Source organism: Saxophila tyrrhenica (genome assembly GCF_035928015.1).
Source record: "Saxophila tyrrhenica strain CCFEE 5935 chromosome Unknown scaffold_2, whole genome shotgun sequence".
Classification (NCBI taxonomy): Eukaryota; Fungi; Ascomycota; class Dothideomycetes; order Mycosphaerellales; family Extremaceae; genus Saxophila; species Saxophila tyrrhenica.
The window spans coordinates 739019-764328 of NW_027041734.1; the positions used below are offsets into that span (position 1 = coordinate 739019).

Genomic DNA, 25310 nt, shown 5'->3' on the forward strand with positions numbered 1-25310 from the left:
ACTCCCCGCGAGGTATCAACGGATCGATAGTGTTGCTAGGAGGATTGGAAAGCGGGGCTTCGAGGGCGCAGCACCTGTAGCACTTGGGAATGACGAGTAGAGAGGACGACGGATTGATTACAGACCGCGAGAACCTGGAGGTGAAGAGAGGTGAGCTCGCGCCAATGACGTGCGGACGTGAACCTTAGCGCTTGCACTGCCTCAATGCCAAGCATACCAACCTTATGTGAGGACGACGTGCGACCAGACCCGACGCCACGGGATGTCACAACAGGAGTGGTAGAACATATGGCACTACGACAAGGCAGGTACTCTCATTCATCAATGTCATCTGGTTACTTATCAAGACGATCTCATCAACGTCCAGCCGCCTCCTTGTTCTTAAGGCAATACGACAATCTTCCCACCCGCCTTGTTCTCCTCCATCGTCCTATGCGCTTCCACAATCTCGTCCAGCTTGAACGTCTTGCCGACCGCGATTGGCAGCGTCCCAGCCTCGATCTGCTCGACCATCTCCTGCAGCGGCGTACTCATGAAAGCCTTCGGGCCGCCATCGTACATGGTCAGGCAGACGGAGACGGGGATGGCGTCCTGAAGAACCAATGAACCCGTTCGCACGAGTCTTGGGGATGGGGTGATAAAAGAGACTGTTGTTACGCACCATTGGTGAGAATTCCTTCAGACTCCAAGCTGGGAGGTAGTAAGTCGAGTGTGTCTCTCATCTCATCCCCAGCAAGACTTACAGTTTCCCACCATTCCCGTCATACCTTCACATCTGTCAGTACATCCCTCGAGTTATGGGTAAGATCAGGACTCACAGACAATGCCATGCGGCTGCGTACACTGCAAAGAGTCGAGCAACGAAGTCGTCCCAATGAGCTCCAGCACCTTGTTCACTCCCCCGTCAGTCTGCTTCTTCACCTCCTCCGCAATCGACCCATCATCAACAATCACAACACTAGCACCACTCTTCTTCAACAACTCTTCTCGCTTCGGATTCCTCGTGGTCGAAATAACCTTAATCCCATGATTCTTCGCAATCGCCGCAGCCGCCAACCCAATGCTCGTCGTCCCACCCCTCACCAACAACGACTCCCCCTTCTTCATCTGCAGACTATTAAACAACGATCCATACGCCGTCTGCAGCATCTCCCCACAAGCGCCCAAAACCTCCCACCCAAGCTTCGTCGTCAACTTCTGGATCTGCCCGGCTGGAACACAAGTGAACTCCGCGTACCCACCATCGAACGCCCGCCCCATCCCGCCCATCGCCGTGGCCACGATGTCGCCGGCCTGGAACTCGCCGCCGGGTGCCGATTCGACGAGCCCCGTGGCTTCGATGCCGAGGATGCGTGGGAATTTGAGACCCGGGCTGTGGCCTTGACGGGTGAAGAGTTCGGAGCGGTTGAGGCCGAAGGCTTTGACGCGGATGAGGACCCAGCCGGGCTCTGGGGTGGGGATTGGGCGCTGTTGGTCGGCATCAATATGGGGGTTTTAGTGTTTTTGATTCGAGCGTACCTCTTCGAGTTTGAGCACTTCTGGCCCGCCAGGGGTGTGCATTACTGCTGCTTTCATCTGATCGATGTCAGAACGGTATTGGCTGTCTAATTGTTTGAATGTCCTCATACCGTCGCCATGTTTATATCTCCGCTTCGCTGAAAAGACTCAAGATTCTCCAATCAAACAAACACTACCTTTCCTCTCCTCAATCTTTCAGCTCCCACCCACGTCCTCTTATCCTCCCCATTCGGCAACGCGGAACACGCAACAACCACCCTCTTCAACCACCGTCGACCTCCGCCTAAAACAAAAACATCCAGCCCCACTTCCCAGTCAGCTCTGACTACTCGACCCCGTCCACCGGCCACTCGAGCTATCCCCAAACCACGCGCATGCACGCACGGCACGCAGAGCTTTACTGCCTCAAGCTCAAAGCCATGCATCGCTTAGCGCGCTGTCGTCACTGAAACGGTATAGTTGGGCCTTTTGGCGTGCAGGATACGAACCCGAAGGTCTTAAAGCCTGGGTTCCTTGATTGTAGCTGCGGTGGGAGAAGCTGCGAGTCTGCGAAGTTTTCACTGCCATAGTGGAGCAGAAGATGCAGATGTCGGGTTCTTCTGTAGTGAATCGACCGATTGCGAGACGGAGCCATACGAAGAGTAAGACTGGTTGTAGGACGTGTAAGCAGAGAAAGGTGAAGGTGAGGTACAGAACAGAGTTTGGTAGATCGATGGCTAATATGTGTGCAGTGTGATGGTACGTCTTTTGCAGCAGGATCAACATTTCTGGTCCGTCGTTGATCGGATTAACCAACAGAACACCGTCCCCTCTGCGACAACTGCCGCCGCCACTTCACCAACCTCATATCCTGCGACTTCGACGACCAAGACCCCGTGACCGATCCCAATGCCTCACAGCCAGCCCCTACAACACAACGAGCCGTCGCGAGCTCCTCCGACCGCACTGGCATGCGAAGAACTTCGCCATCTGGAGCCACGTTGCCCGTAAGGAGGAGCTCGCCCGTCGGTCGAGAAGCCGAGCCCTTGCAGCTGCCCGCGGTGCCGAGTGCCGGTCGTGTTGATCCGTTTGAAGCGAGGCCGTTGAGCGCTGAGGCGGCGCCGACGGTGGATGAGTTGATGCATCACTGTAAGATGTGGTGTTTCTTGTGATTGCTGTCATGGCCGTCTGACGATGTGTTCGTGCCAGATTTAGCGAACTTTGCATACCGCTCCTTCCCGTTCTACGCTTCGAAACCGCTGATCGAGCTGTGGTGGCCGTTCGTGCGGAGTGATGAAGTGCTGTTCAATGTTGTTTTGTTGCTGAGTGGGCTCGATCGTGTGCAGCTGCAGCTGCAGCAACATAATAGTGTTCATACCCGACAGTTGATGGACCAGTGCTTGACGCTACTCAATACCCGTATTCAGGATCCTGTTGCTGGGACGAACGATCAGACCATGGTTGCGATCGCGACGCTGGCGAGCATGGAGCATGATCGTGGAAATATGCGGGCTTTGGACGTAAGATGACCAAGGTAGCTGTGCCGGTTGTTGCTAACCATCCGATACCGTGCAGATGCACCTCGAAGGTCTCAAGCGAGTCGTCGAGCTGCGCGGTGGCCTCGACAATGTCCGCACCACAAACCCCATGGCGGCGAATCTCGTGTTCTGGTGTGCAATGGTGTCCGTTAACGAGCCTTCACTGCTGCCTCTAACGTACGGCGATGCCACGCGCGAGCTTGACTGGCTGCAGAACCCAGATACTGCGACCCTCCTCACCCACGACGGTGGCCATGCCAATCTGCGTGACTTCGGCGTCGATGTGGTGACTGCGAATGTCCTGCACGAGGTCCAGCGGTTGTCGCGATTGTATACCTCGACGCTGAATTATGGTTCCACGCACGAGGCCACGACGGTGCTGAGCTATCTGTGCTCTGTGCTGGAGAGGATGTTGCAGCTTAGCCAGGCCCCCTCCAATGATTCGCCGATTCCTGGGTTGTCGCAGAGCTGTAGACTGGCTGGTTGTCTTCATGTGGGTTGGGCCACACCATCGTTCGGAGACTCTCTCGCTTGCTGACATACGTATAGATCTTCACTCCAATGTCCGGCTATTTCCCAGACCCAACCCTGATGCTCCATACACTCGTCCGCGACCTCAAAGCTTCCCTCACCTACATGATCCGGGCAGTAGGCACACAGAGTCGTCTCCTCCTGTGGCTCTTGTCCGTGGGAGGAATCACCGCACACTCAATGCCAGAACGAGCGTGGTTCGTGGGCCATCTGGTGGTGGCTGTCACAGACCTCGAAATCCTATCGTGGGACGCCATGCGACAGAACCTAGTGCAGCTCGCGTTTCACGACAACTTCTGCGACAAGAGCTTCCACGCGCTGTGGGAAGAGGTGCGGAGCAAGCAGGAGGCGCTGTACCTCACCGTGCCGGGAAGCGGTGAGCTGCAAGGTATGAGATGGTGCGAACGTCGGTTGGATCCAAGTTGATTGATTTGGAATCCTGCTCATTGACCTGACTAATTTGGGTCCTGGGGCCAGCTTCGCCTTCTTGATCCAGCGCTTCACAGGAAGCTGGCAATAAAGTGGTTATGCATGAATCGAGGGCAAGCCGTTGGAGGATCGCAAGCTCGAGACGGGATCCTTCGAATCGCCAAGGTCTTGGCTCGATCTCTCACGTGCCGTGGTGTGTTGGAGACAACTGAAGGCAGCTGCTTGGTAGGGGGCCAAAGGTCACCATAGTCCGGGTGAACTGTGCCCCAAATCCATCATGGATGGACAGAGTCTAGCTTCGTAGTCTCCAAACATTTGCGTTCCAGCAACAGTCAACCAACAATGGGGCCGTCAGTGTATTCGGGGATGGTCTGGAAGAAGTCAATGCTGCCAGTCGTCAGTCTCATCGGTGGCGAGCTCGCAGCAGCTCCGCCGCCCGTGTTCGCACAACGTCCACGTTGCACCGGGATATGACCACCATCAACGGATCCAGGACATCGAGAGCTGTGGTAGTCGTTGTCGTGGCGGTGGTAGATGGAGCCTTGTCGTCCTCATCGCTCTTCGGAGGTGAGTCAGTCGTCCTTGATCGAAGCACCGCTGCCGCAAGTTCCACGATTGCGTTGAAGTCTCTTTCTGCGGTGGTGTCGTTATCGGACGCCAGGATCGTGCATGCCAGGTGATTGGCCTTCATAATTCGACTCTGCGTAATGTTGTCGCTGTTCATGGCTGCCATGGCGTTTGTGAGGAATTCGGTGAATGCAACCTCCCACTGTTCAAGCCAGGACTGGAATCGTTGCCTCTCAGCGAAGATAGTGACACCCTCCGAGGATGAAGAAGATGATGACACGGAAGAGGCCGACGCCGGATAATCCTGTACGAAGCTAGACAGCTTGACCCAGCAGTGCTGCAGTGTGGCATGGGCCTGCGTCAAGCTGGTAATCCTCGTGACGTTTGGCATAGGAAGCTGTCTTCGAGTGCCAGACATGGTACCGCGGAACAGTCGATGCAACCTCGTGTCCAGATAGGGTAGGCTCGATTTGTGGTGTTTCGTGACGTGGGAGCGAGCAGCAGACGTCGGGCGAGATATCGAAGCTGAAGTCAAGGTCCCGTGCTGTTGGTCTCTCGTACCGGGGGTCGAGGACCTGCTCCTGTGTGGTGCCATGTGTGCCAACACACCATCACCGCATCGGATGAGCTCTCGTGAGGTGGTACAGGATCAGTGATCCGTCCCGTCTGCATGGTATATGTACCTTCTAGGGTGCACATGTCAGAGAGCTCGCTTGGACCATGCCATCAGTAATGTATTCGTATCAATGACCAGATCTGTTTAATCCAGCGCCCTCGCCCGAGTTTGGCGATTATAGGGCCCTCGTGGTTCGTTTCAGCCGTTCTGGAGCCGCTTCCGGATGCGAGCACCAAGCAAGGCATCTCGTCGATCTCGTTCTCCAGCCACGGTATTACTGTGGGACCCAGTTTTGCGAGTGCACGCCTTCCCGATGGAGCTCCTTTCGTCGTAAGCCATGGGGCAATTGCTCAGGCGAGACACGACGTGTTGGTACAGTAGCTCCCTAATTTCCATTTGTACGAGCGAATCGCATCGAGGCGCCGGTGCATCTTGGAAGGATGAACAAGCGTGGTACGGCCGTGCTTGGAAGGATTCAGGATTGCCGCCACTGGGGCAAGAAAGGTGTGCCGAGCGAGCCTACCTTTGGGGCGCTTTTCTGACTTCACCTAAGAACCCTCCTCCACAGAGGCAGTTGTAGGGTCGGTTTTCCGGACCCGGGAGCCTGCCGCCTCGTGGTGGTGGTGATGAGGCGTAATACATGACTCTTGGACATCGTAAGAATCGCCCGTTTGAGGACATGATGGCGGACTGTGGACCATGGATTTACCGGAGTCCGATGAGGCCACCCTGACAGTGGGCTGCAAAGGAAGATAGGCGCTCGCTTTCTTCGGTTTGTTCTCGCGACGGGTCAGCCGCACAGGGCAGATTAGCTCCCGAGACGTGGCAATGTAGTAGGTTGTCGGTCATGCCAACCTCATCTACCAGCATTCGTATCCTCAGCGGGTCAGTAAGCACTCCGGAGTCCGACGCGAGGGTGCCATACGCGGTTGCCATACGCGGTTGTCATACGCGGTATCCATGGAAGGCCGGTGAGCCTGCTGGATCCTACATAACTTCAATCTCCTGATCCTCCTGCCCGGCATGACGATGGGCAGTATGGATGGCGGGCGAACATTCCTGCGCATGAACGTTCCCGATCAAGCCACTGTTGTGCATCTTCGGCTGCTAGTATTGGCAATATCGTCAGTCAGAAGAGATGGGTTGTTGGTTGGTCGGGCGCCAGTCCGTCGTGCTTGGCGGATCACTTGTGTGCCTTGCATGTGATCGTCTCACCACCACTCTTTCTTGTTGAGAAAGGCACTGGATCTGACTGTATCAAATCTGATCGTTGATCCAGCGGCAAGCGATGTTTCATCTGCACTTAACAAGGTCACTTGTCAAAGCACGTGATTGCGAAGCTCTACCATGTGAATTCAGAAGATGCCTCGGCATTTTGGCTGGTGTGCATCATATGTGAGGTTGGTCCGACCACAAGCTCACGCGGACGACCAACAAGTCATCTAGAGATGCCATCAACGACAATGACTTCTCCTCTTCTCTTCGTCTCCAACCCTCCACATCGACATACACCAGCATTAACCAACTATCTCGACAATGGCTAATCAGACACCCAAGAGAGCCGCTGCGGAGGAGAGACTGTCCCAAGTAGCTGCACACGTCAACAGCACAGGATCGAACGCGGTATTGCAGAAGCATCCGGATGACATCGTTGTCACCACCGCTCTACGGACGGCTATCTGCAAAGGTGGACGCGGACAGTTCAAGGACACACCCGCAGTAAGTACACAATGTTGTCTGTTGGCACAGATGACAGCATTAACACATATCTTGCTATACAGGCCGACCTCCTCCACGGCGCCTTCACCAGCCTAATCCAACGCTCCGGCATCGATCCCAGCATCGTCGAAGACATTGCCGTCGGCTCAGTCCTGCCCCCAGGCGGCGGAGCCACCGAATTCCGAGCAGCAGCCCTCGCAGCCGGCTTCTCAGAAGGCACAGCAGTCAAATCCCTTAATCGCCAATGCAGCTCCGGCCTCCAAGCCTGCGTCGACATCGCCAACGCCATCAAATGCGGCATGATCGATATCGGCATCGGCGCAGGAGTCGAGAGCATGTCGACGCAATATGGCCCGCAAGCTGTGACCGAGTTCTCGGAGCTGCTGGAAGAGCACAAGAAGGCTGCGGAGTGCAAAGTACCGATGGGTGTGTTGAGCGAGCAGATGGCGAAGGACAAGAGTATTAGCAGGAAGGATCAAGACAAGTTCGCGGCGGATAGCTACAAGAAGGCTGCTGAGGCGCAGAAGAAGGGCTTGTTTGATGAGGAGATTGCGCCACTGAAGGTCAAGTACGAGGATCCGAAGACGGAGAAGGTTTCGGAGATTACTGTGTCGAAAGATGATGGCGTGAGGGAGGCTACGTTCGAAAGCCTGAGCAAGATCAAGCCTGCCTTCGCCAAAGACGGGTCGATTCACGCTGGCAATGCTTCGCAGATCTCGGACGGGGCAGCGGCTGTTCTGCTGATGAAGCGGAGCACAGCGGAGCGTCTTGGGCAGAAAGTGCTTGGGAAGTACGTGGCTGCATCTGTGGTTGGCGTTCCGCCGCTTCTGATGGGTATTGGACCGTGGAAAGCTATCCCCGTGGCTCTGCAGAAAGCGGGTGTGTCCAAGGAGGACGTCGACATCTTTGAGATCAACGAGGCATTCGCGTCGCAGTGTCTGTGGTGTGTCAACGAGCTAGGCCTGCCGATGGAGAAGGTCAATCCCAAGGGCGGTGCTATTGCGTTTGGACACCCGCTTGGATGCACTGGGGCTAGACAAATCAGCACGCTGCTCTATGAGTTGAAGCGCACCGGCAAGCAGGTTGGTGTGACCAGCATGTGCGTTGGGACCGGCATGGGCATGGCTGCTGTGTGGGTGGCTGAATAGATTTGATCAATGAACTTGCATGGCCATGGAGCTGGTTTGGCTTGGAAGGCCCGCAAAAGAGCTGCAAGTTTGAACGCCCTCTTGATTCCAAATGCACTCTGTTTTGTCCAATACAGATCATCTCAGTCGCCGCTCCATCTCATCCTTAGGCGTGTTAGGGCCAGCGGAGACGGCAGCCATATATGAAGCACTACTGCCCATCTTGGCGATATACCGCGCCTGTTGCGCAGGATGCGGAGACGCCGCCGCATGGACCTGTGGTTGGCATAGGAGTGCTTTGAGCTGCCGGACCTCGTCCATGTCGACATCAGCGCATCCCTCAAGGATGGCCGAGGAGTGATAAGCTTTGGCTTTTGTGACTTCAGCAAGCTCTGCAGCGTTTTCTGATCTGACGCCGCCGCCGACGATGATCTGGATGCGGCCTTCTGCTTGCTCGACGAGCTTAGCCAGTGAAACTGCTCCAGCTGCTGCATTTGGCGCTCCTCCTGATGTCAGGATGGCTTTGCATCCACAACCCATAACGTCCTCGAGCGCTTGCAGCTGATCCTGAGCTTCGTCGAACGCACGATGGAAGGTGCATGGCAGAGGCGAAGCTCTTGCAACCAGTTGTGTTGTCCGCTCGATATCTACATCATTGCCGTCACCCAGTACTCCGAACACAAAGCCCTCTGCGCTTGCTTTGAACCTGTCAACGTCGTCCAGCATTCTTCCAAACTCTGCCTCCGTGTAGACGAAGTTCCCACCTCGCGCTCTAATCATCACATAGACGGGAACCGTGACCTGCTCCTTCACGGCTCGTAGCGTCTCCATAGAAGGTGTTGTCCCGCCCGCCTCTCGATCATCGCAGAGCTCGATGCGATCTGCTCCCGCATCATATGCCCTTATTGCGCTTTCCGGTGTGAAACAGGCGATTTCCAGGAGAGCCATGGGCGTTTACCGTGGGCATTTTCTCCAAGGAGGGAAGTAGGACGTCCTGGTGGATTGCACGTAGTATTGGCCCACCAGGTGGAGAGAAGGAGTCGTCCGTCCCCAGCGATGGAACGAGGGTGAAGACGAAACCGAAGGAGTATGACACACGAAATGGCACCTACCTTGACTCTCTTAAGGTATCCCAAACCTACCTTGCTTCACCACCATCCCCTTCCACACTGAATCCTTTCCCCATCTCACGCGCGAAGGAACGTCGTTGAACGCCCGCCTGCCCCGCGCCGCACGACTAAAGGTCTAGCCGACGATGTTGAATCGCAAGGTCACACTGGGTCCAGAACGAAACCTTTTCGCGCGTCCCCGGCCAAGATTTTGTCCGGCGGATGCGCGATACCGGCGGGATGTGGTTTGTGAACATGCACTGACACGCCGGGCACATGGCGAGCAGGGGTGCGTATGAGCTTGGATCCGCCAATGGGAGAGTTTAGTGTGTGCTAGCCGCAGCATGGGAGAAAGTTGCGAGATGCTGACGAGCCCGGGTACCCTGCCTGGGCTCTGACGGGAGGGTTCGTAAAGGCGTTTGCGCCTCTCAGCCAACGTGCTGGGATAGGGAAGCGGAGGGAGGAGACGGTCATGAGACCGATAGCCTCTTTAGACGTTCGCTAGAGAAGGGGGCTGGAGGTAAAGATCACAACAGCGCCGGAGGCGCGAATGCTCGAGGACGGTAACTACAGCTCCAGCAATGCCCTAAGTACTCTACCAGCGTCCTATCGCTGCCCTCTATGAAACGCCGATTCGCTATGCATCATCACCACAAGGCCGATCAGACCGTCGAGCCTCCCATAACGCCTTCATGGTAGCCAGCACTTCTAGCACTCAGCAGTAGTGACAACCGTCTTCGTCTTCACCACCGTCACAACCTCCTGCGGCGCTTGCGTCGTAGACGGCGATGCAGGTGCTTGTCTGACCTTGGTCGCTTCTGCGTCGCCGCCATCCACCGCCCTGCCCGCACCACCACGCTGAGGCTTGCTCGCAACAACTGGCTCCGCAGGCTGCACATCATCCTGGAGCAGCAACAAAGCCTGCACTGTCTCCAACACACTAAGCTGCTGGCCAACACCAGAACTCCCATCAAACCCTCCGATATACCACTTTTGCCCGCAAAGCTCTCCACTCTCGCCACCGGTGCACGTCTGTACAGCGGCGGTAGCTGACGAGTTCACCAGCTGGAACACCGAGTCCTGGATGAAAGGCGCCATAACCGCAGACTTAGCCAGCCAGCGCGAGAGGTAGGCTTTGAACGAGTACTGGTCGTTGTTGCAGGTCCCTCTCTTCTCGCACGTGCGTTCGAAAGCAATGTCCGTGGCGTTCGGGAAGGGCGAGAAGAATGCGTTGGCGCACGCCTCAAGTAGGCCAGTTGTTCGATCTCGCCAGATCGCGGAAGTGGTTTGGTTGAAGAGGATAGCAGAGCCGTAAAGCATCATAGATGGATTGTACGACCAGGCCTGCTGGTTGACTTCGGAGCAGTTCTTCTCGGAGCCTGTGCCATCCCAGACGTTGTAATCGTCGTCGATGAGCTTGACGCCCTCCATCCAGCCCCAGATCTTGTCAGCCCAGTCGAGATAGGTTTGGTTGCCGGTGTAGTGCGCTAGGCGTGCAGCGATCTGGAACATGCCGCCATTGGAGATGGAGTTCTTGTAGCTCATGCCGTTGGGGTTCTCCGGGAAGATTTGCCAGCTTAAACCACCGTTGCAAGCAGACATGTTCCAGCGCGGGACCATAGTATTGAAGCCGGCTTCTGCCAGGTCGAGCCATGTGGTAGAAGTATTTCCGCCCGGAAGAGGGAACTGGTACTCAGCTGCTGAAAGCGCTGCGAGTATCCAGAAGGCTTGGTCATCATTCCCGAGACTGGCGAAGTAGGCTGGTGGCATGTAGTTGTTGTGCGGGCCAATCTGAGCAAGCAAGCCCTGCTGCGTGGTGTCGACATAGCTCGTGTCTCCAGTGTACGCCCAGTAGTCGACCATTCCTCCCCCTTTAACATGTCAGAACAATTCAAAGCATGATGGGTATCAACATTCACTTACACATAGCGCCAGCTTCCCACCAATACAGCGGTTCCTCCAGCGTGCCGATTTCTGTGAGTGGAGTTGAGGTCTTGTTGTTCTGGTAGAATGACATCAAGCCATATGCCAGAGTGCCGGAAGCACTTTTGATAGAGTCCACATCCTGGGTATCGAGTGGTATCGCAGTGGCGAGCTGCCCGGCCGTCGCGAGCACGGCCAGAATCGTGCTAGCCGTCTTCATGTTGGCGGTGTCGTCGTAAAGTCGTAAAGTCAGGGGAGCGTCCGCCAAAGTCGTCAAAGTCGTGCGTCCAGCGGCGTAAGTAGTTCTCGCAAAGGAAAAAGTCGCACAAACCTCGCGCCTCTTTCAGGAGGTCGCAGACACTTCGTCGCGCGGGAGTATGTAGACAATAGAAGGAGTGACGAATGGCGCGCAACAATAGGCCTTTCCAGAAGGCAAGGCAGTGAATGGAGAGAATCAGAAGAAGCAGGCAAACATCACCTCACCGTCGAAGTTAGGTCGTGTCGCATGTGAAGAAGAGAAGCTTACGCATGCTGAAAGGAGAAAGTCTACACACAGCAGGGGCGATCAGCGCGGTTGCTGCTGCTGCATCTCGGAGTCGTGAGGTGCGAGATGAAGAAGATCTGACGCGGCGGTGCAGGAGTGAAACCGTTCGGCCGCGAGCGGGCCGACTCCGAGCGGCTGTGGTTGTTTCACGTGCAGAACAGTCTCAAGGGATGATTGGGCGATGTTCACTTGAAGATGCGCCAGGAGAACGAGATTCTTTGAGTGGATTATATACATCTAGACAATCTGCCGACCGCATGAGATGAAGGAAAACAGATCACATCTTCGACTTTGTCCAAGCCGTAGTAATAAAATCCTCAATATCCTGCACGAACTCCTTTGGTTTCTCCATGGCCGCAAAGTGTCCTCCACTTTGGTGTTCACGGTGCCAGACCAAGTTACCGCTCTGCAATACAAATCAGCAAGTATACTCCAATACCTCGTAGACAGATAGAGACGTACTTTCTTGACCAATGACACAGGCACCGGCGCCAGCTCCTCCGGAAACAAACTATACCCCAACGGCTTCTTGATGTAGTACTTCGGGTCGTTGTGGAAGAACTGCGGTTCTTGCCCGAAGAATTGGCGGTAGCTGTAGATGCATCGCGGGAGGGACTTCGTGAACCAGTAGAGCGTTACGTCGTCTAGGATCTTCTCGAGTGGTGGGTTCTTGTCGGTCCACTGTTCGAATTTCTCGCCGATCCTGATTGTCTGTCAGCTATGGACGATGCTCACGTCCAATGGTTGACATACCATGCCAACAGGGCGAGTGGGCTCGACGATAACACCAGCCCGATCGTGCTGGGACGAGTGCCGTGCATGCGAGCGTAAGCACTTCCCTGGTCCAGAAAGTCCTTCATCCTTCCCATGTGCTTCTGGTCTGAAGCGCTCATGTTTGCCACTTCATCGCCGCTCTCAGGGCCAATGCCGACGGCGAAGTTGACTGCCACAATTAGTCATATTGTGTCTTCACAGAGGAAGCGACAGACTTACTATGCACAGCCTTCACAGAGTCGCTAGTAGCACCCAATACTCTGCTAATGAAGCTCCCAGTGTCTCCTCCCTGCGTCACGTACCCTCCTCCAAAGCCCAACCCGACCATCAGCTTGTCGAGAACCCTCGCAGTGTCCTGAATGGTGTGGTCTTTGTCGAGCGGAGGTCCGTTGGAGTACGCATGGCCCGGCAGACTGGGAACGATGACGTGGTAAGGCAAGCTGTTCTCATCATACTTCGATTTGAACGTATCGAGCACGTCCAGGAACTCAACGAAGCTACCAGGCCAGCCGTGGTTCAGAAGCAGTGGAACGGCATCCGCTTTCTTCGAGAAGAGACCGATGAAGTGGATGTTGTACTTGAAGTTGTCGTCGTCGATCTCGGCGGTGTAGTTGTTGTAGGTGTTGAATCGATCTTCGGTCTTGCGCCAGTCGTACTTCTCAAGCCAGTGCTGTTTGGCTTCCTCGAGCCATGACCGCGTAATGCCGAACGAGGTGTAACTATTCACGTCCGCGACCTTGTTCTCGTACGTTTCTGGGCCTATTGGCGAGACTTGCAGTAGGAACTTGAGGCCTTCGAGTTGGAGATCTGAAACATGGGCATTGAACGGTTCGACCTTCAGGGAGGCCTTGGAGGGAATTTGATCGTATGGCATGTTTTCGTGGAGGTAATGTGCTTTCCAGCACTGGGCATCGGATTGAAGACGAAAAAGGCAGAAGAAGTTGCTAGGAATACAGTACCTACATGTACTCCCTGATAGCCGAGTTGTTCTTCTGCAAGGCCACCTCCGCATTTGCGGACTGAGATTGAAAGTTTGGCCAGACAAGAGGGGAGCTTACAGCTCCACAGTTCCATCGAGTTGGCGTGATGTTAGTGTAGTTGCTAGAGTGATACCTCGCGGTTTCGAGGCCGAGGCATGAGCTGGTGATGTTTTAACTGAGATGTACCAGTCATGCTGGAGTGAGCAAGGCAGGGGGAAGCGCCGAGGGGTGCTGGTGGCCCATCATCTTTGTGCTGTCTCAAGAGGCTCGGACGTCTCCTTCAAGCGCTGACATGGCTCCGCTCATCATGGGGGAGAAAATCACTTTGATTGTCGCAACGCTCTAGGATGCTCTCTTCAGGTGCAATCGTTTGCGATGTAGGAAGTGTAGAGCGGCTCAGCGAGCTCAGCGAGACCGCCTTCTGTTCGAGACTCTCATTCCTCATTGGCCACGGATACATCCGCAGAGCCTCAGGAACGGAGCGAGGCTGTGAGCACTTCGGCAAGAAAGGCTTCTGGACGTTTCGATTCTTCTTCAAACAACTCGACTGCAAAAATCCCTCTCCTCCACCACAGTAATCCACACACATTACGCGGGACCTCATTCCAGGTAAGGCGAACATATTACCTATCCAATCACCTGTCGTGATGAGCCTACAAGCTGGCACCAGTCCGAGAAAGACTTGTACTCTTTTTGATGCGGATTAGCGAATGCTCGAGATATATACTCTCTTGTCCTGATTGACTACCCTATCTGCGATACTGCAACGCATTCACAATCATAGGCAACAGGCTGACATTGAATACTCCCTAGGCTAGACTTCTCAGCAGCCTCCCTTCGGCTTGGTCACAACCTACCGCAATGGCTCTTCACAATCCCAACAACTGGCATTGGGTGAATAAGGACGTCAGACCGTGGACGCAAGACTGGTTGTCCAAAGAGCTTGTGGGGTTGAAGGCGTCACGAGACGATGGCACGGAAGCAGAAGTGAGCAAGGTCATGAGCATGGACGGAGATGTCGATGTGTCGCAGCGGAAGGGCAAGGTGATCACAATCTTCGACGTCCGGTTACAGCTCGAATACACCGGGAAGGTACCTGCCAAGGGAGAGAAGAGCGAAGACGAGGAGGCGAGTCAAGAAGGCGACACGAAAGACGTCAGCGGGACGATCACGATCCCTGAGGTCGCGCACGATACGGAGGAAGACGAGTATGTTGTATGTCTCATTCTGCCCTTGTGATCCTCCTCTTTCGGCCGCACTAACAACAGTCGCACAGTTTGAGGTAGACGTCTACTCTTCAGATCTTTCAAAGGAGCCAGTCAAGGAGCTCGTGCGGAAAGAAATCACGCCGCAGATCCGGAAACGCCTGCAAAAGCTCGCCCGGACCCTTATCACGGAGCATGGGAAGGACATCCAACATGCGCCGGATTCCAACCCACCTGGCTATAGCACACCGAGAGTCCTGCAAAGCTCCTCGGTAGCGAAGCAAAAAGACGACCCAACATCCAACTCCGCCACCGCAACATCAAAATCCAACATCAACGTCACCACCCTCTCCGATCTCCAAGAATTCCGCACCACCGCCGAACAGCTCTTCGAGACCTTCACCGACCCGCAACGCATCGCAGCCTTCACTCGCGCTCCTCCGAAAGTCTTCGAAGGCGCAAAGGAAGGTGGCAAGTTCGAGATCTTTGGCGGGAATGTATCCGGCTCGTACGTGAAGCTCGACCGGCCGAAGTACATTGAGCAGAAGTGGCGATTAGCGCAGTGGTCGGCCGGGCACTTCTCGACGCTGAAGATCAAGTTCGATCAGAACGATGTCGATGCTGTGACGCTGATGAAGGTGGAGTGGGAAGGGGTCCCGATCGGTCAGGAGGAGCCGACGAAGAGGAATTGGTCGGAGTACTATGTGCGGTCGATCAAGACGACGTTTGGGTTTGGCACGATTCTATGAAGTGATGAGTAAGATGTGAGATGAAAGTGATGAGAGCTGTGGATAGATGTTGTGTTATGAGCGAGCGTTCAAGCTATCAGTAAGATCAAAGGCTCAATGCCAGTCTTTCACAACACAATCAATCAATTTTCAACTGCACTTCATCTCCTCGTCTCATTCTGTCAGTCTCCCACAACTTCAGCCTCACGAAGCTCACACAATGGACCTATCAATCCACCACTACCTCACCACCACCGGCCAACCCTGCACCACTGCCCCCTCCCACGAAAACATCACCTGCATCACCGCCTCCCTCCACACCCCCACTCACCCCAACATCGGCCACCTAAAAGCCCAACTCATCTCCCTCCCCCCCTCCCTCCCCCAAAGCTCCGCCTTCAAAGACGCCTGTCTCGCCTACGACACCACCCGCGCTCCCGCCGCCAAACTCTACAAAGTCGAAAACTACCTGGCGAACGAGAATTTCTTGCCCGCGGCTCAAGGGTTACTGGATCGAGCGGAGAGGGTGTTGTTTGTTGAGAGCGTTATTCTTGAGCTGGAGTGGAGGGGTAAGGGGCTGGGGTAGGAGATGGTTAAGCGGGTGGTCGAGTGGTTGGGGTTGAGGGGACGGGAGGCAGTGGTTATGTTGGAGCCCGGGGTTATTGGGAAGTTGAAGGGAGAGGTGTCGGTTGTGGAGGCTGGGGAAAGGGTTGCGGCGCATTGGTATGTGAGGTGGTCAAAGGGAGGGTGGTGGGGGATTCGCTGACAAGGTGGGTGGCGGTAGGAAGAAGATGGGGTTTCGGGAGTGGAGTGATAGCGATACGGCGTGGTTGTTGCTTTCGACGGCGGTGTGGCCGCCGGTGCCGTTGGAGTTGGAGATGGAGGGGGTGTAGCTGTGGTTGTCTTTATTGGTTCTATGTGCATGCAGTTTTGGGGAGGAACAGAGGCTACCAACTCACCACCCCCTTCTCCCTGTCGAACCCACCCCTCAGCTGCCTTTCAGGCTTTACGACCTTCCCTTGCAGAACCGTAAACCGTACGATATTCTCACAATCCTCCGGCCTCACCCGTGCAAGCCATATACACTGCGCCGCCTCCGCCTCGCCCGCCGCCTTCTGCTCGCCACCCACCGCCGTTCCATTCTCGCCCTGCATCAACTCCGTCCCTGTCCTCCCGGGCTCTCCTCTCCGGTACACCATCATATTAGCACTGTACTTGTGGCCCCCGACATGCGAGATGAAGTAGATCCCCACGCCACCTGGTCGCGTGTCGTCGCTGTCTCGGTACAAGCCTAAGGGACGTAGATGCCGTTCCAGTTCGCGCCGGAGCAAAGGAGCGGATTGGCCACAGCGTGCGTCGCGGGTAGCCTGTGAGCACATGAGGATGACGTATTTGTGGTGACAAGGTCGGAGGGAGAGTTCTGCAGGGAGGTCCGAAGAGCTGAGCGGAGCATCTGAAGGCGAGGTCTCGTGAGGAAACGGCGTAGTGTTCGTAGGCGTCTTGTTAACAATCCCCCGTATCAGCTCCGGCACCTTGGTAGGGGTAACATTGTCAATAAACTGAAACGCTGGCATGAGTAGCACAGTCGTCGGCCTATCCTTCCCATACGGATGCAAGTCGTCGTGATCAGGCAAGTCCATATTGCTCGCGCTCAACATCAACCTCCCGCCCTGCACCTCTTTGTCATTCCCCTCCACGGCCTCCATCACACTCCCCTTCTCGTCCGCCACATCCCTCACCCAATCCGTCTTCCCCGTCGCGACGATCAGATGCCGACTAAACCCCTTGATCTGCCCGAACAGCGCATCGTCCTCGTCGATTTTGAAACCGCGGGGAAGGTGTATCGTGCAGGTCTCGCAGTCGTGGAGGCATTCTTCGCCGTCTACTTCGGGTTTGGTCCGTAGGAAGAGGGCATCGGCGCCTTTGGCGGTGGAGAAGCCATCTGGGCGGGGTTTGAGGGCGGTCAGATCGGTGGAGGAGGCGTTGGGGGTGAACTTGTCCGTTACTCGGCGGAGGAGAGTGGTCATCTTGGCTGAGCGTATGGCGGCGGGCGCCATCGGAGTGGTTTTGAGGCTCTGGGTTTCTCTTATCAATCTTATCAGTTTCGAAGCGGAAAGGGTCCCGCTGTGTTGCCTTGCGATTTGAAAGACGGCTGCGGACGACAACTCGGGACTCTCACGACGGCATGATTGATCTTCGAGGTTCAAGACGAAAAGGCTGAGCTGAAGACGACATCTAAAAGGCCATCGAGCCTTCCTTTATCACTACCTGCCATCAGTATCGGCCGAGCCATACTCGGACATTCGCGGTTTCGGCTTCCTTCGATGGTATCTCCGGGTCAACATTCACATTCACATGTGACAGCAAACGCTCTGGCCTCTGGATAGCCACAAGGATACCGTCTGGACAGTAAAACATCAGTGCGAGCATACATACCAACGACAATATGAACGGAACTTGGCCCAAATATGCCGCCATCACGACGCATCATCCTGTTGGCTGGTGCTCCCTTGGCCGACTGCTTGGACTGGGATGAAAGTAGATTGACTGCCGACTCCATACTTACCCTTGCGTTTGAACGGTTCTTAGGACATGGACACGCTTCAGCTCTTGAAGACACTCTAGGCGACCAAACCGCCACAAGTCAGTACCCAACATGGCGATCTGTCGAACTTGGCCCAACGAGAAACTTGCCCATGCAAGACGAGGCCTCCGACTTTCGAAGGACCCCGGTCAAACCCAACAAAGGCAAAGCAAAGCAAAAGCGCGCCCGCTCCGACTCCCAAGAAGACTTCCTCGAGCACTCCCTAGCCCTACTCGACTCTCTCGACTCTTCCCAGCTCCTGCCCACCACAGCCTACCAGGGCCCGACAACCTCAATCCAGGACATCTCTGCAAGTCTCCTCTGCACGACCTCGTTCTCCACGTCCGATACGTCGTACCTCACAACCTCCGACTCCATCCTCCCAGACTCCTCCCCTGAGCTCCCCTCCCTCCCTCAAAACCTCCCCATCACAGACCTCCGCCGCCTCCCCACAGCCCAACACATAACCTCCATCCACCCGCAGACCATAACCCTCAACCTCCTGTGCGCCCTCATCTCCCTCTCCCCCTCCCGCATCGTCCCCATCCGCCGCCGTCCAGGGACAGAAATGGAGATCATCGAACTCACAGTCGGCGACGACACCCGCGCAGGTTTCACTATCAGTTTCTGGCTCGTGCCGGAGAAGAGTCAACAAGCGCGGCGGGCGGAGGATGCGGAACTAAGAGAAAAATTGAGGGGCCTGAGGAAGGGCGATGTGGTGTTGTTGAGAAATGTGGCGTTGAGTGAGTTTAGGGGCGTGGTGTATGGGCAGAGTTTGATGCGGAGGCGGTTTGCGAGGATGGGGACGGAGGTTGTTGTTGTTGGGGAGGGGGTGGAGATTCGGGATGGGGTTATGGGAAAGAAGGTCGGGAGGGTGAGGGAGTGGGTTGGGGATTTTGTGGGACGGGAAAGGGGGGAAAGTGGGCTGGGGAAGAAGAGGAGGGGGGAGGAGTTGCCGCCTGATACGCAGGAGTAGGGTGAGCATAGAGAGAATGAGGTTGGATAGGGGAATGTATGCGCATGCTGCACGGCAATGTGCCACGATCAATGGTATCATGCTGTAACTTCACAAACACCAGTCCAAACAGCTCCTACTGCGCCGTGCTTCACCAGTCCTGCGTATGCACTTCAAACATCACGACCCTCGCACATACCCCCATTATTGCCCCCTCCCAATATTCTGCCTCGCCTACACGCCACCGTCAGCAAGACCACCCCATGCCTTACTCACAGGAAGACGACGACGACTCACCTTCATCATCTCAATCCTCGCCTTCAAATTCTGCGTCACCTCCGCCGCCCGCCGCCAGCTCTCCACCCCATCCCCACTCTGCGACGGGTTCCTCGACAACCCATGTCCGCTGCCCAAACTCTCTCCTCCGTCCGCCGAAGCAGGCGTCGCCCGCCCGGAAGACCCGTTGCTCATCGGTCGTGAATACGCGTGTCGCTCGGAGGAAGGGGGCACTGAGACGCCGCTCAGCTTACCACCAACATGCACGTCGGCGGGGATGTTCTCCTTACCTTCCTGTCCGCCTGGCGCATCAAAACTGTTCAAGCTGCTGTACGCAGGACGTGAGGCGGGTGCGGCGTACGAGCGGCTGCTGCCGTAGGTTGGCCGAGTTGAAGTGGGCGTGAAGTCGGTGTTACCGTTGGTGTCGAGGGAGCCATCGCCGCTTTCTGATCTCACGCGGCCGAGGCGGGACATCTCTCGCTTGAGGCGGTCGATTTCTTTGCTGAGTGAGTTTGCTCGCTCTTCTGCGTTCTCGGCGTCTGAGCGGGCGCGGACGAGCTGGGTTTCTTTTGCTTTGATTTGGAGGACGTCGCGCGTGTGGTCTTCGATTAGTTGCGCGTTCTGGTTCTGGAGCTCGGTGATTTGGGACTGCTGTTTTAGCTTGTCGTTGCGGAGGTCGGAGGTTTGTTGTTGGAGGAGTTCGACGGAGGAGCGGAGTTCGGAGAGTTCTTGCCGTTCTATGGAGGATAACGCCGATTGCTCTGAGCGCTCCTCACGAGGCGGTGAGGCGGGTGTGGAGGAGGGCTTGCCAAGTGGGCGGCCAGCGAGACCACGATTGGGAGCTGCAAGACCGGGCTTGGCTGGCGGTGCTGCGGCCTGCTCATCGAAGACCACGCCTTGCCGTTTGGGAGATGCGGTGCCAGAGGCGGGCGCTTTTAGACCAGAGCCGGCCTTCGACAGACCAGAGGGAGGTTTGATGCCCGGCGGCTTGAGACCTGCGCCGGCTGCCTTGGTCGCTGGTCGGCTCGTCGGTCGTGGCTGTAAAGCTGGCTCATCCAGTGCCGGGCTCGCAGCTCTCGCTGGTGGAGGCTTCTTCGCGCTCCCGACAGTTCGTTTGCCCGCTGGGCCAGGCTTCTTGCCAGCAGGCGCAGCTTTAGGCGGAGGAGCAGCAGCTTTGGGCTTCCACTTCGCTTTGACTTCTGCAGCGTCGCTATACTCCTTTATCTTGGTCTTTCGGATCTCATCAAGACCATCCAGATGTGAGAGCATATTTCTGTCGCCCATGATCTTCCACAGTACTCCGAGAATCTCCGCTCCAGCATCTCGCAACGTAACTGCCGACTCGGTGAGTAGCTTCTTCGAAGGCTCTACAATTTCCTTCGTTTGCTCGGGCGTGGGTGCTTCCTTTGTCATCGTCAAACTTCGCGCCAGGAACTTCGCGCTGTGCTCCTTGATCTGAGGATTCTTGTTCTTGAGCGCCTCCAATACATCTGCCTGGATATCTCCGAGACCTGTCGACATGAAAACAGCATCGCAAGCAGCAGCTAGAGCGTCAGTGACGCTCGCCTTCTTCTCCTTGAACCGCTCGAGCATGGGTGTGAGGATCGTGCTTCGGTACTTGGCGAAAGACCGTCGTAGACCTTTTGCAAGGCACTCCACGCAATTTCCTGCAACCGTGACAACGGCAATGTTGGCGTCTTTCATGCTCTTCGCCAAGCCGCGCACGATCTCGTCGAACGGGCCTTCTTGTATAGCTGGCACGTTGCAAGCTGCGAATAAATCGTCCAATGCATCTTTTCTGTCCTTCCACTTCGATGAAGCCAATCGATCGGAGAAGTCTTTAGGAACCTTCGCAAGGACATCAACGGCCACGTATTCAGGCTCCAGATCAATCTCTCCTGCTCCCTCCTCTTCTTCTGCCTCTTCTGCCTCCGCTGGAGCAGCTTCCGCCACTTCCTTCGCCGCTTGCTGACTCCTCAACAATCGCTCCTGCTTCGGCATGGGCTCTGCTTTCACTGGCTCGAACAGCTTCTCCAGATCCTTCTGCTGCACTTCCTTCAATTCTCCCCAAAACAACGGCTTCATCGCTTCCCGCAGCCATCGATACAGCTCGACTGTGAGGTTCTGCCCTTCCGCACGAACGTTCTTGTCGGCGTGTGCGTAGACTTTTGGTAGTATCTTGACGATCGGCTTGGGCTCGACCACTTTGCAGCCGTATGCATGGATGATAGTCGTGAGCGCCGACAGTGCCGCCGCGATGAGCTTTGGCTGCTTGTGCGATACGAATGGCAACAGCTCCTCAATGATCGGATCGGCCTTGTCCAGCTCCACGAGCAGCAGTAATGTCTCCGTTGCTGCCGCCTTCGCCGCAGGTCTGCCCGTCAAACCCTTCTCCACCACGCCCGTCACAGTATTGCCTCTTGTTCTCCGCGCGCCGTCCGTGCCGCTGGCCTCCAGAAATGCGTTGTATGCACCCAATGCTTCCTGTTGCGCTGCAACATTGCTGTCGCTGACCGCGGCCTTCCATAATGACCCGTCTGTGAACTCTCGAATGATAGGATCTGTCGGTTGCGCAGTGCCGAACTCCTTCGTGGCCGTTTCGTAGCCACCTTTCCGTGCTTTCCAGTTCTTGTGTGCGAACTGATCAGGCAGCGAGAGCTGGGAAAACTCCTCCTGGTCGCCCATAGTCGCTAGTCGCTACAATGCTCTGTTGGGGTTGTTTGCCGTGATGTTGCGCTCCGGCGCATCGACCGTTCAGCGGTTGAGCCAGACAGTGGCTCCGGACTCTGACTGTCAACAATGCTTGTTCGCGCTTGGGATGAATTCGAAGGTCGGTGTCTGTTTCGTAGTCGGGAGGCTGTCGTGGCTACTTTGCCTCTCGTCCTGTGCTGTCCGTACTGATCAAGCCGTAGGTCGTGATGTATTCGATTCCGTCTCACTTGTTGCCGACGTCAATTGGTGTTGCAGGTCGTGGTCAAACTTTCGGAGGTGTCGGTATCTCGCCGCAACAACAACGCGCCTCCGCGGCAACAGCGATCGTCACTCGGCTCCCCCAACAACCTTATTATGAGCGCACGTGCCCGCGGAAACGACCAAGGTACATATTGTCGGCGAGAGAAAGTCGACAATCGCTGCTATTGTCGCTGCACACAATCCACCATAACACTCCCATACCAAACTTTACCAAAACAGTCGAACCGTCACCTCGAAAACAATACATGAGCCTCTAAGCACAGGACCACCACCAGGCATTCGAGTCGCGTAGCAACCACCTCTACGTCACACCCAACAGCGAGGACATACTCCTTCCTGGATGGCGAGATAACACGTAGCCACGATGAGCCAGCTACTCACCTCTCGGCAAGCCGACGAGCTGTAAGTTGCCCTTCCACTTCTTCCAGGCTTTCGCTGATCGCAAGCTGACAGCCACAAAGCCCTCATCGCCTACCTGAGTTCCACCGGTCACACTCAAAGCGCGCAGCAGATTCGAGATGAGCTGAACATCCCAGAGAGCAGCTTCGATGCTGCTACGGCGAAGAAGTATGAGGGGCTACTGGAGAAGAAGTGGACGAGTGTGGTGCGGTTGCAGAAGAAGATTATGGATCTAGAAGGGAAGGCTGCGCAGTTGCAGAACGAGCTGGACAGTGCGACGCCAACATCACTGGCCGCGCGAAAGAACCACGACCCCACGACCTGGCTACCTCGTGCGCCGGCAAGGCATACGCTGCAGTCGCACCGGCAGCCGATCACGAGCGTAGCATTCCATCCACTGTTCTCGAGTCTGGCGTCTGGTAGTGAAGACTGCACCATCAAGATCTGGGATTACGAGCTTGGTGAGCTGGAACGAACGCTCAAATCACATACCAAAGCTGTGCTGGATGTCGACTTTGGTGGACCTAGAGGAAACACCCTGCTAGCCAGCTGCAGCTCCGACCTCACAATAAAACTCTGGGATCCCGCAGACGAGTACAAGAACATCCGAACACTGCCTGGCCACGATCACAGCGTGAGTTGCGTTCGCTTCATACCTTCAGGCGCAGCAGGCGCACCACTTTCTGGCAACCTCCTCGCATCAGCCAGCAGAGACAAGACCATACGAATATGGGATGTCACCACGGGCTACTGTCTTCGCACGCTTCGCGGCCATGGCGAATGGGTGCGGTCACTCTCTGCAACCTTCGACGGCAGATGGCTCCTCTCCACCTCCTCAGATCAGACCGGCCGAATGTGGGATCTCTCGCAACCAGACTCCAACGCGCTGAAGCAGACTTTCATGGCGCACGAGCACGTCGTGGAGTGCTGCGCATTCGCTCCGCCATCCACATACACCCACCTCTCATCCCTCGCTGGCCTTAAAAAGCCACCTCCCGCATCCAGCAGCGCAGAATATCTCGCCACCGCTGGCCGCGACAAGCTCATCAAAATCTTCTCCACGAACGGCATCTGCATCAAGACCCTGACCGGCCACGATAACTGGGTGCGCTCGCTCGTCTTCCACCCAGGTGGCAAGTACCTCCTCTCCTGCTCGGACGATAAGACGATCCGCTGCTGGGACTTGGCACAAGAGGGGAAGTGCGTGAGAGTTATTGAAGCCGCAGACCATTTCGTCAGCTGCTTGAGGTGGGCACCCAGTATCTACAAAGAAGCGGATAGCGGTGGTGGCAGTGGGCTTGCTAACGGGACGTTAACGAATGGGACGAAGAAGGATGAAGGGGTCAAGGAGCAGATACGGTGTTTGGTGGCTTGTGGGAGTGTGGATTTGAACGTGAGGGTGTTTAGTGCGTGAATGATACCCTGGCTTATCGCGTACGGCATTAACGTGGCTCGAGAATTGCTTCTGTCTTGACTTGAGAGATGGATTTTTCGCTTGCGGTGTCTCTTCGCTGACAAATGGCAATGATGCTGACATTGGGTTGATACCATTCAGCAATCCCTTCGTGTTCTTATCTTGAGAACAGTCGGCGTTCGCTCTTATATCAAATGGAGACACCGCAAGTCACTGTCCGTCTAGATTGTCGACATATAAAACATACCTGAATCCAAGGACCCTACCTCGAGCCTACTCGATGAATTCTCATACTCCCGCACGCCACTACCGGCGTATACCGACCCCGGCCCTGTCGTCTGCATCTCGCCCGCAATGTGGAGTGTGTGGAGGAGGTCTGGCCCTCTACCATCCCTGCCTCTCGCCACCACCCACGTCGCAGCTTGACCCGACCAAGACTTTCCTTTTTAGCATCTCACTTGCTTGTTCCTACTCCATCCGCCTGTTCTGCGTAAGATCAACGTTCATCGGACCCAGGATCTTCAAGGAAGCTCGGAAGCAAGATCGCCGCCATGTCAATGTTGAAGAGCCTCCGTCGCAACAGCAAGCAATTCTTCGAACCTCGGCGCAAGAGCGTCGTCTCGCTCTCGCCAGCAGCAGAAGCAGCATTGGCCGCCAACATCATCACAGAGGAGTCAGGGTCGACCAAGGAAAGCAAGCTCTCGTTCTTCGACCTCCCAGCCGAACTCCGCAACGCCATCTACGAGCTTGTCGCAGAAGATACGCGCATCTTCATCCCCTCCGCCTCCTCCAAGAAAAATGGCAAAGCGCCTTACCACCCACCCCCACCTCTCCTCTTGGTCTCCGGTCAAACAAGACGAGAATTCCTGCCTCTCCTCCTGGAACTCGCGCCCATCCGCACCGTGATTAAAGACCTCGACTTCTCCAACCTGACCCGCCTTATCTCCTCCCTCTACGCCACCGAACTCCGCGCCCTCCGCTGCAACCCCAACCTCACTCTGCTCCTGCAAATCGAGAAGCCCTCCCGCGAGACCATTGCCTCCCTCCGTCGCTGGCTCACCAACCGTGCTGAAGGTCTGGACAGGATTGCTTTCCATTACGGCATCGTCTGGACCCGGCGCACGCAGATCATCCCGACTTCTACGCAGGTTCACAGGATTAATGTCTACATCCAGCGCCGCACGATCTTGAGCACGCATCTGGAAGCTATGGCGCAGCTGCACCATAATGTGGCTGAGACGCTGCAGTTTGAGCTGCAGCCGATGATTGAGTGTTTTGAGGAGGAGATGAGTAGGGTGACGAACGCTGATCCGGGGGCTGGGATGTCGATGTTGCATGAGAACTCGGCGTTGATGCTCTACGGGATGCCGACGAGACGGGTCCATTAGGGCGTTCATGTTCGTAATTGCGTGAAGCTACCTA

General features: G+C 55.8%; 13 protein-coding genes across 13 annotated transcripts; 6 read left to right on the top strand and 7 right to left on the bottom strand.

Annotated features, from left to right (window-relative positions):
* Positions 1-381: 381 nt before the first annotated feature.
* Positions 382-1575, bottom strand: LTR77_001356 (uncharacterized protein; the record flags this gene model as incomplete). The annotated part of the gene is made up of 5 exons (XM_064798618.1): positions 382-591; positions 662-690; positions 744-767; positions 819-1467; positions 1519-1575. 5 exons carry the CDS (start codon positions 1573-1575, stop codon positions 382-384), a joined length of 969 nt encoding a protein of 322 aa, XP_064662945.1.
* Positions 1576-2468: 893 nt separating this feature from the next.
* LTR77_001357 (uncharacterized protein) lies at positions 2469-3992 on the top strand (the record flags this gene model as incomplete). Its single annotated transcript, XM_064798619.1, has 4 exons — positions 2469-2646; positions 2707-3017; positions 3073-3528; positions 3585-3992. 4 exons carry the CDS (start codon positions 2469-2471, stop codon positions 3990-3992), a joined length of 1353 nt encoding a protein of 450 aa, XP_064662946.1.
* A 406-nt stretch (positions 3993-4398) lies between these two features.
* LTR77_001358 (uncharacterized protein) lies at positions 4399-4980 on the bottom strand (the record flags this gene model as incomplete). The annotated part of the gene is made up of 1 exon (XM_064798620.1): positions 4399-4980. One exon carries the CDS (start codon positions 4978-4980, stop codon positions 4399-4401), a length of 582 nt encoding a protein of 193 aa, XP_064662947.1.
* A 1734-nt stretch (positions 4981-6714) lies between these two features.
* POT1 (3-ketoacyl-CoA thiolase with broad chain length specificity) lies at positions 6715-8045 on the top strand (the record flags this gene model as incomplete). Its single annotated transcript, XM_064798621.1, has 2 exons — positions 6715-6897; positions 6960-8045. The coding sequence occupies 2 exons, from the start codon at positions 6715-6717 to the stop codon at positions 8043-8045; spliced, it is 1269 nt and encodes a 422-aa protein (XP_064662948.1).
* A 117-nt stretch (positions 8046-8162) lies between these two features.
* On the bottom strand, positions 8163-8972 carry LTR77_001360 (uncharacterized protein; the record flags this gene model as incomplete). The annotated part of the gene is made up of 1 exon (XM_064798622.1): positions 8163-8972. The coding sequence occupies one exon, from the start codon at positions 8970-8972 to the stop codon at positions 8163-8165; it is 810 nt and encodes a 269-aa protein (XP_064662949.1).
* Positions 8973-9841: 869 nt separating this feature from the next.
* On the bottom strand, positions 9842-11276 carry YME1_2 (i-AAA protease yme1; the record flags this gene model as incomplete). Its single annotated transcript, XM_064798623.1, has 2 exons — positions 9842-11004; positions 11057-11276. 2 exons carry the CDS (start codon positions 11274-11276, stop codon positions 9842-9844), a joined length of 1383 nt encoding a protein of 460 aa, XP_064662950.1.
* A 601-nt stretch (positions 11277-11877) lies between these two features.
* Positions 11878-13248, bottom strand: LTR77_001362 (uncharacterized protein; the record flags this gene model as incomplete). Its single annotated transcript, XM_064798624.1, has 4 exons — positions 11878-12006; positions 12063-12303; positions 12354-12543; positions 12594-13248. 4 exons carry the CDS (start codon positions 13246-13248, stop codon positions 11878-11880), a joined length of 1215 nt encoding a protein of 404 aa, XP_064662951.1.
* Positions 13249-14215: 967 nt separating this feature from the next.
* On the top strand, positions 14216-15308 carry AHA1 (Co-chaperone; the record flags this gene model as incomplete). Its single annotated transcript, XM_064798625.1, has 2 exons — positions 14216-14569; positions 14631-15308. The coding sequence occupies 2 exons, from the start codon at positions 14216-14218 to the stop codon at positions 15306-15308; spliced, it is 1032 nt and encodes a 343-aa protein (XP_064662952.1).
* A 926-nt stretch (positions 15309-16234) lies between these two features.
* Positions 16235-17314, bottom strand: LTR77_001364 (uncharacterized protein; the record flags this gene model as incomplete). Its single annotated transcript, XM_064798626.1, has 1 exon — positions 16235-17314. The coding sequence occupies one exon, from the start codon at positions 17312-17314 to the stop codon at positions 16235-16237; it is 1080 nt and encodes a 359-aa protein (XP_064662953.1).
* A 441-nt stretch (positions 17315-17755) lies between these two features.
* LTR77_001365 (uncharacterized protein) lies at positions 17756-18847 on the top strand (the record flags this gene model as incomplete). The annotated part of the gene is made up of 2 exons (XM_064798627.1): positions 17756-17825; positions 17877-18847. 2 exons carry the CDS (start codon positions 17756-17758, stop codon positions 18845-18847), a joined length of 1041 nt encoding a protein of 346 aa, XP_064662954.1.
* Positions 18848-19030: 183 nt separating this feature from the next.
* On the bottom strand, positions 19031-21787 carry LTR77_001366 (uncharacterized protein; the record flags this gene model as incomplete). Its single annotated transcript, XM_064798628.1, has 2 exons — positions 19031-19060; positions 19124-21787. The coding sequence occupies 2 exons, from the start codon at positions 21785-21787 to the stop codon at positions 19031-19033; spliced, it is 2694 nt and encodes an 897-aa protein (XP_064662955.1).
* Positions 21788-22439: 652 nt separating this feature from the next.
* Positions 22440-23888, top strand: LIS1 (Lissencephaly-1; the record flags this gene model as incomplete). The annotated part of the gene is made up of 2 exons (XM_064798629.1): positions 22440-22477; positions 22529-23888. 2 exons carry the CDS (start codon positions 22440-22442, stop codon positions 23886-23888), a joined length of 1398 nt encoding a protein of 465 aa, XP_064662956.1.
* Positions 23889-24439: 551 nt separating this feature from the next.
* On the top strand, positions 24440-25276 carry HEM15_1 (ferrochelatase hem15; the record flags this gene model as incomplete). Its single annotated transcript, XM_064798630.1, has 1 exon — positions 24440-25276. One exon carries the CDS (start codon positions 24440-24442, stop codon positions 25274-25276), a length of 837 nt encoding a protein of 278 aa, XP_064662957.1.
* Positions 25277-25310: the final 34 nt, after the last annotated feature.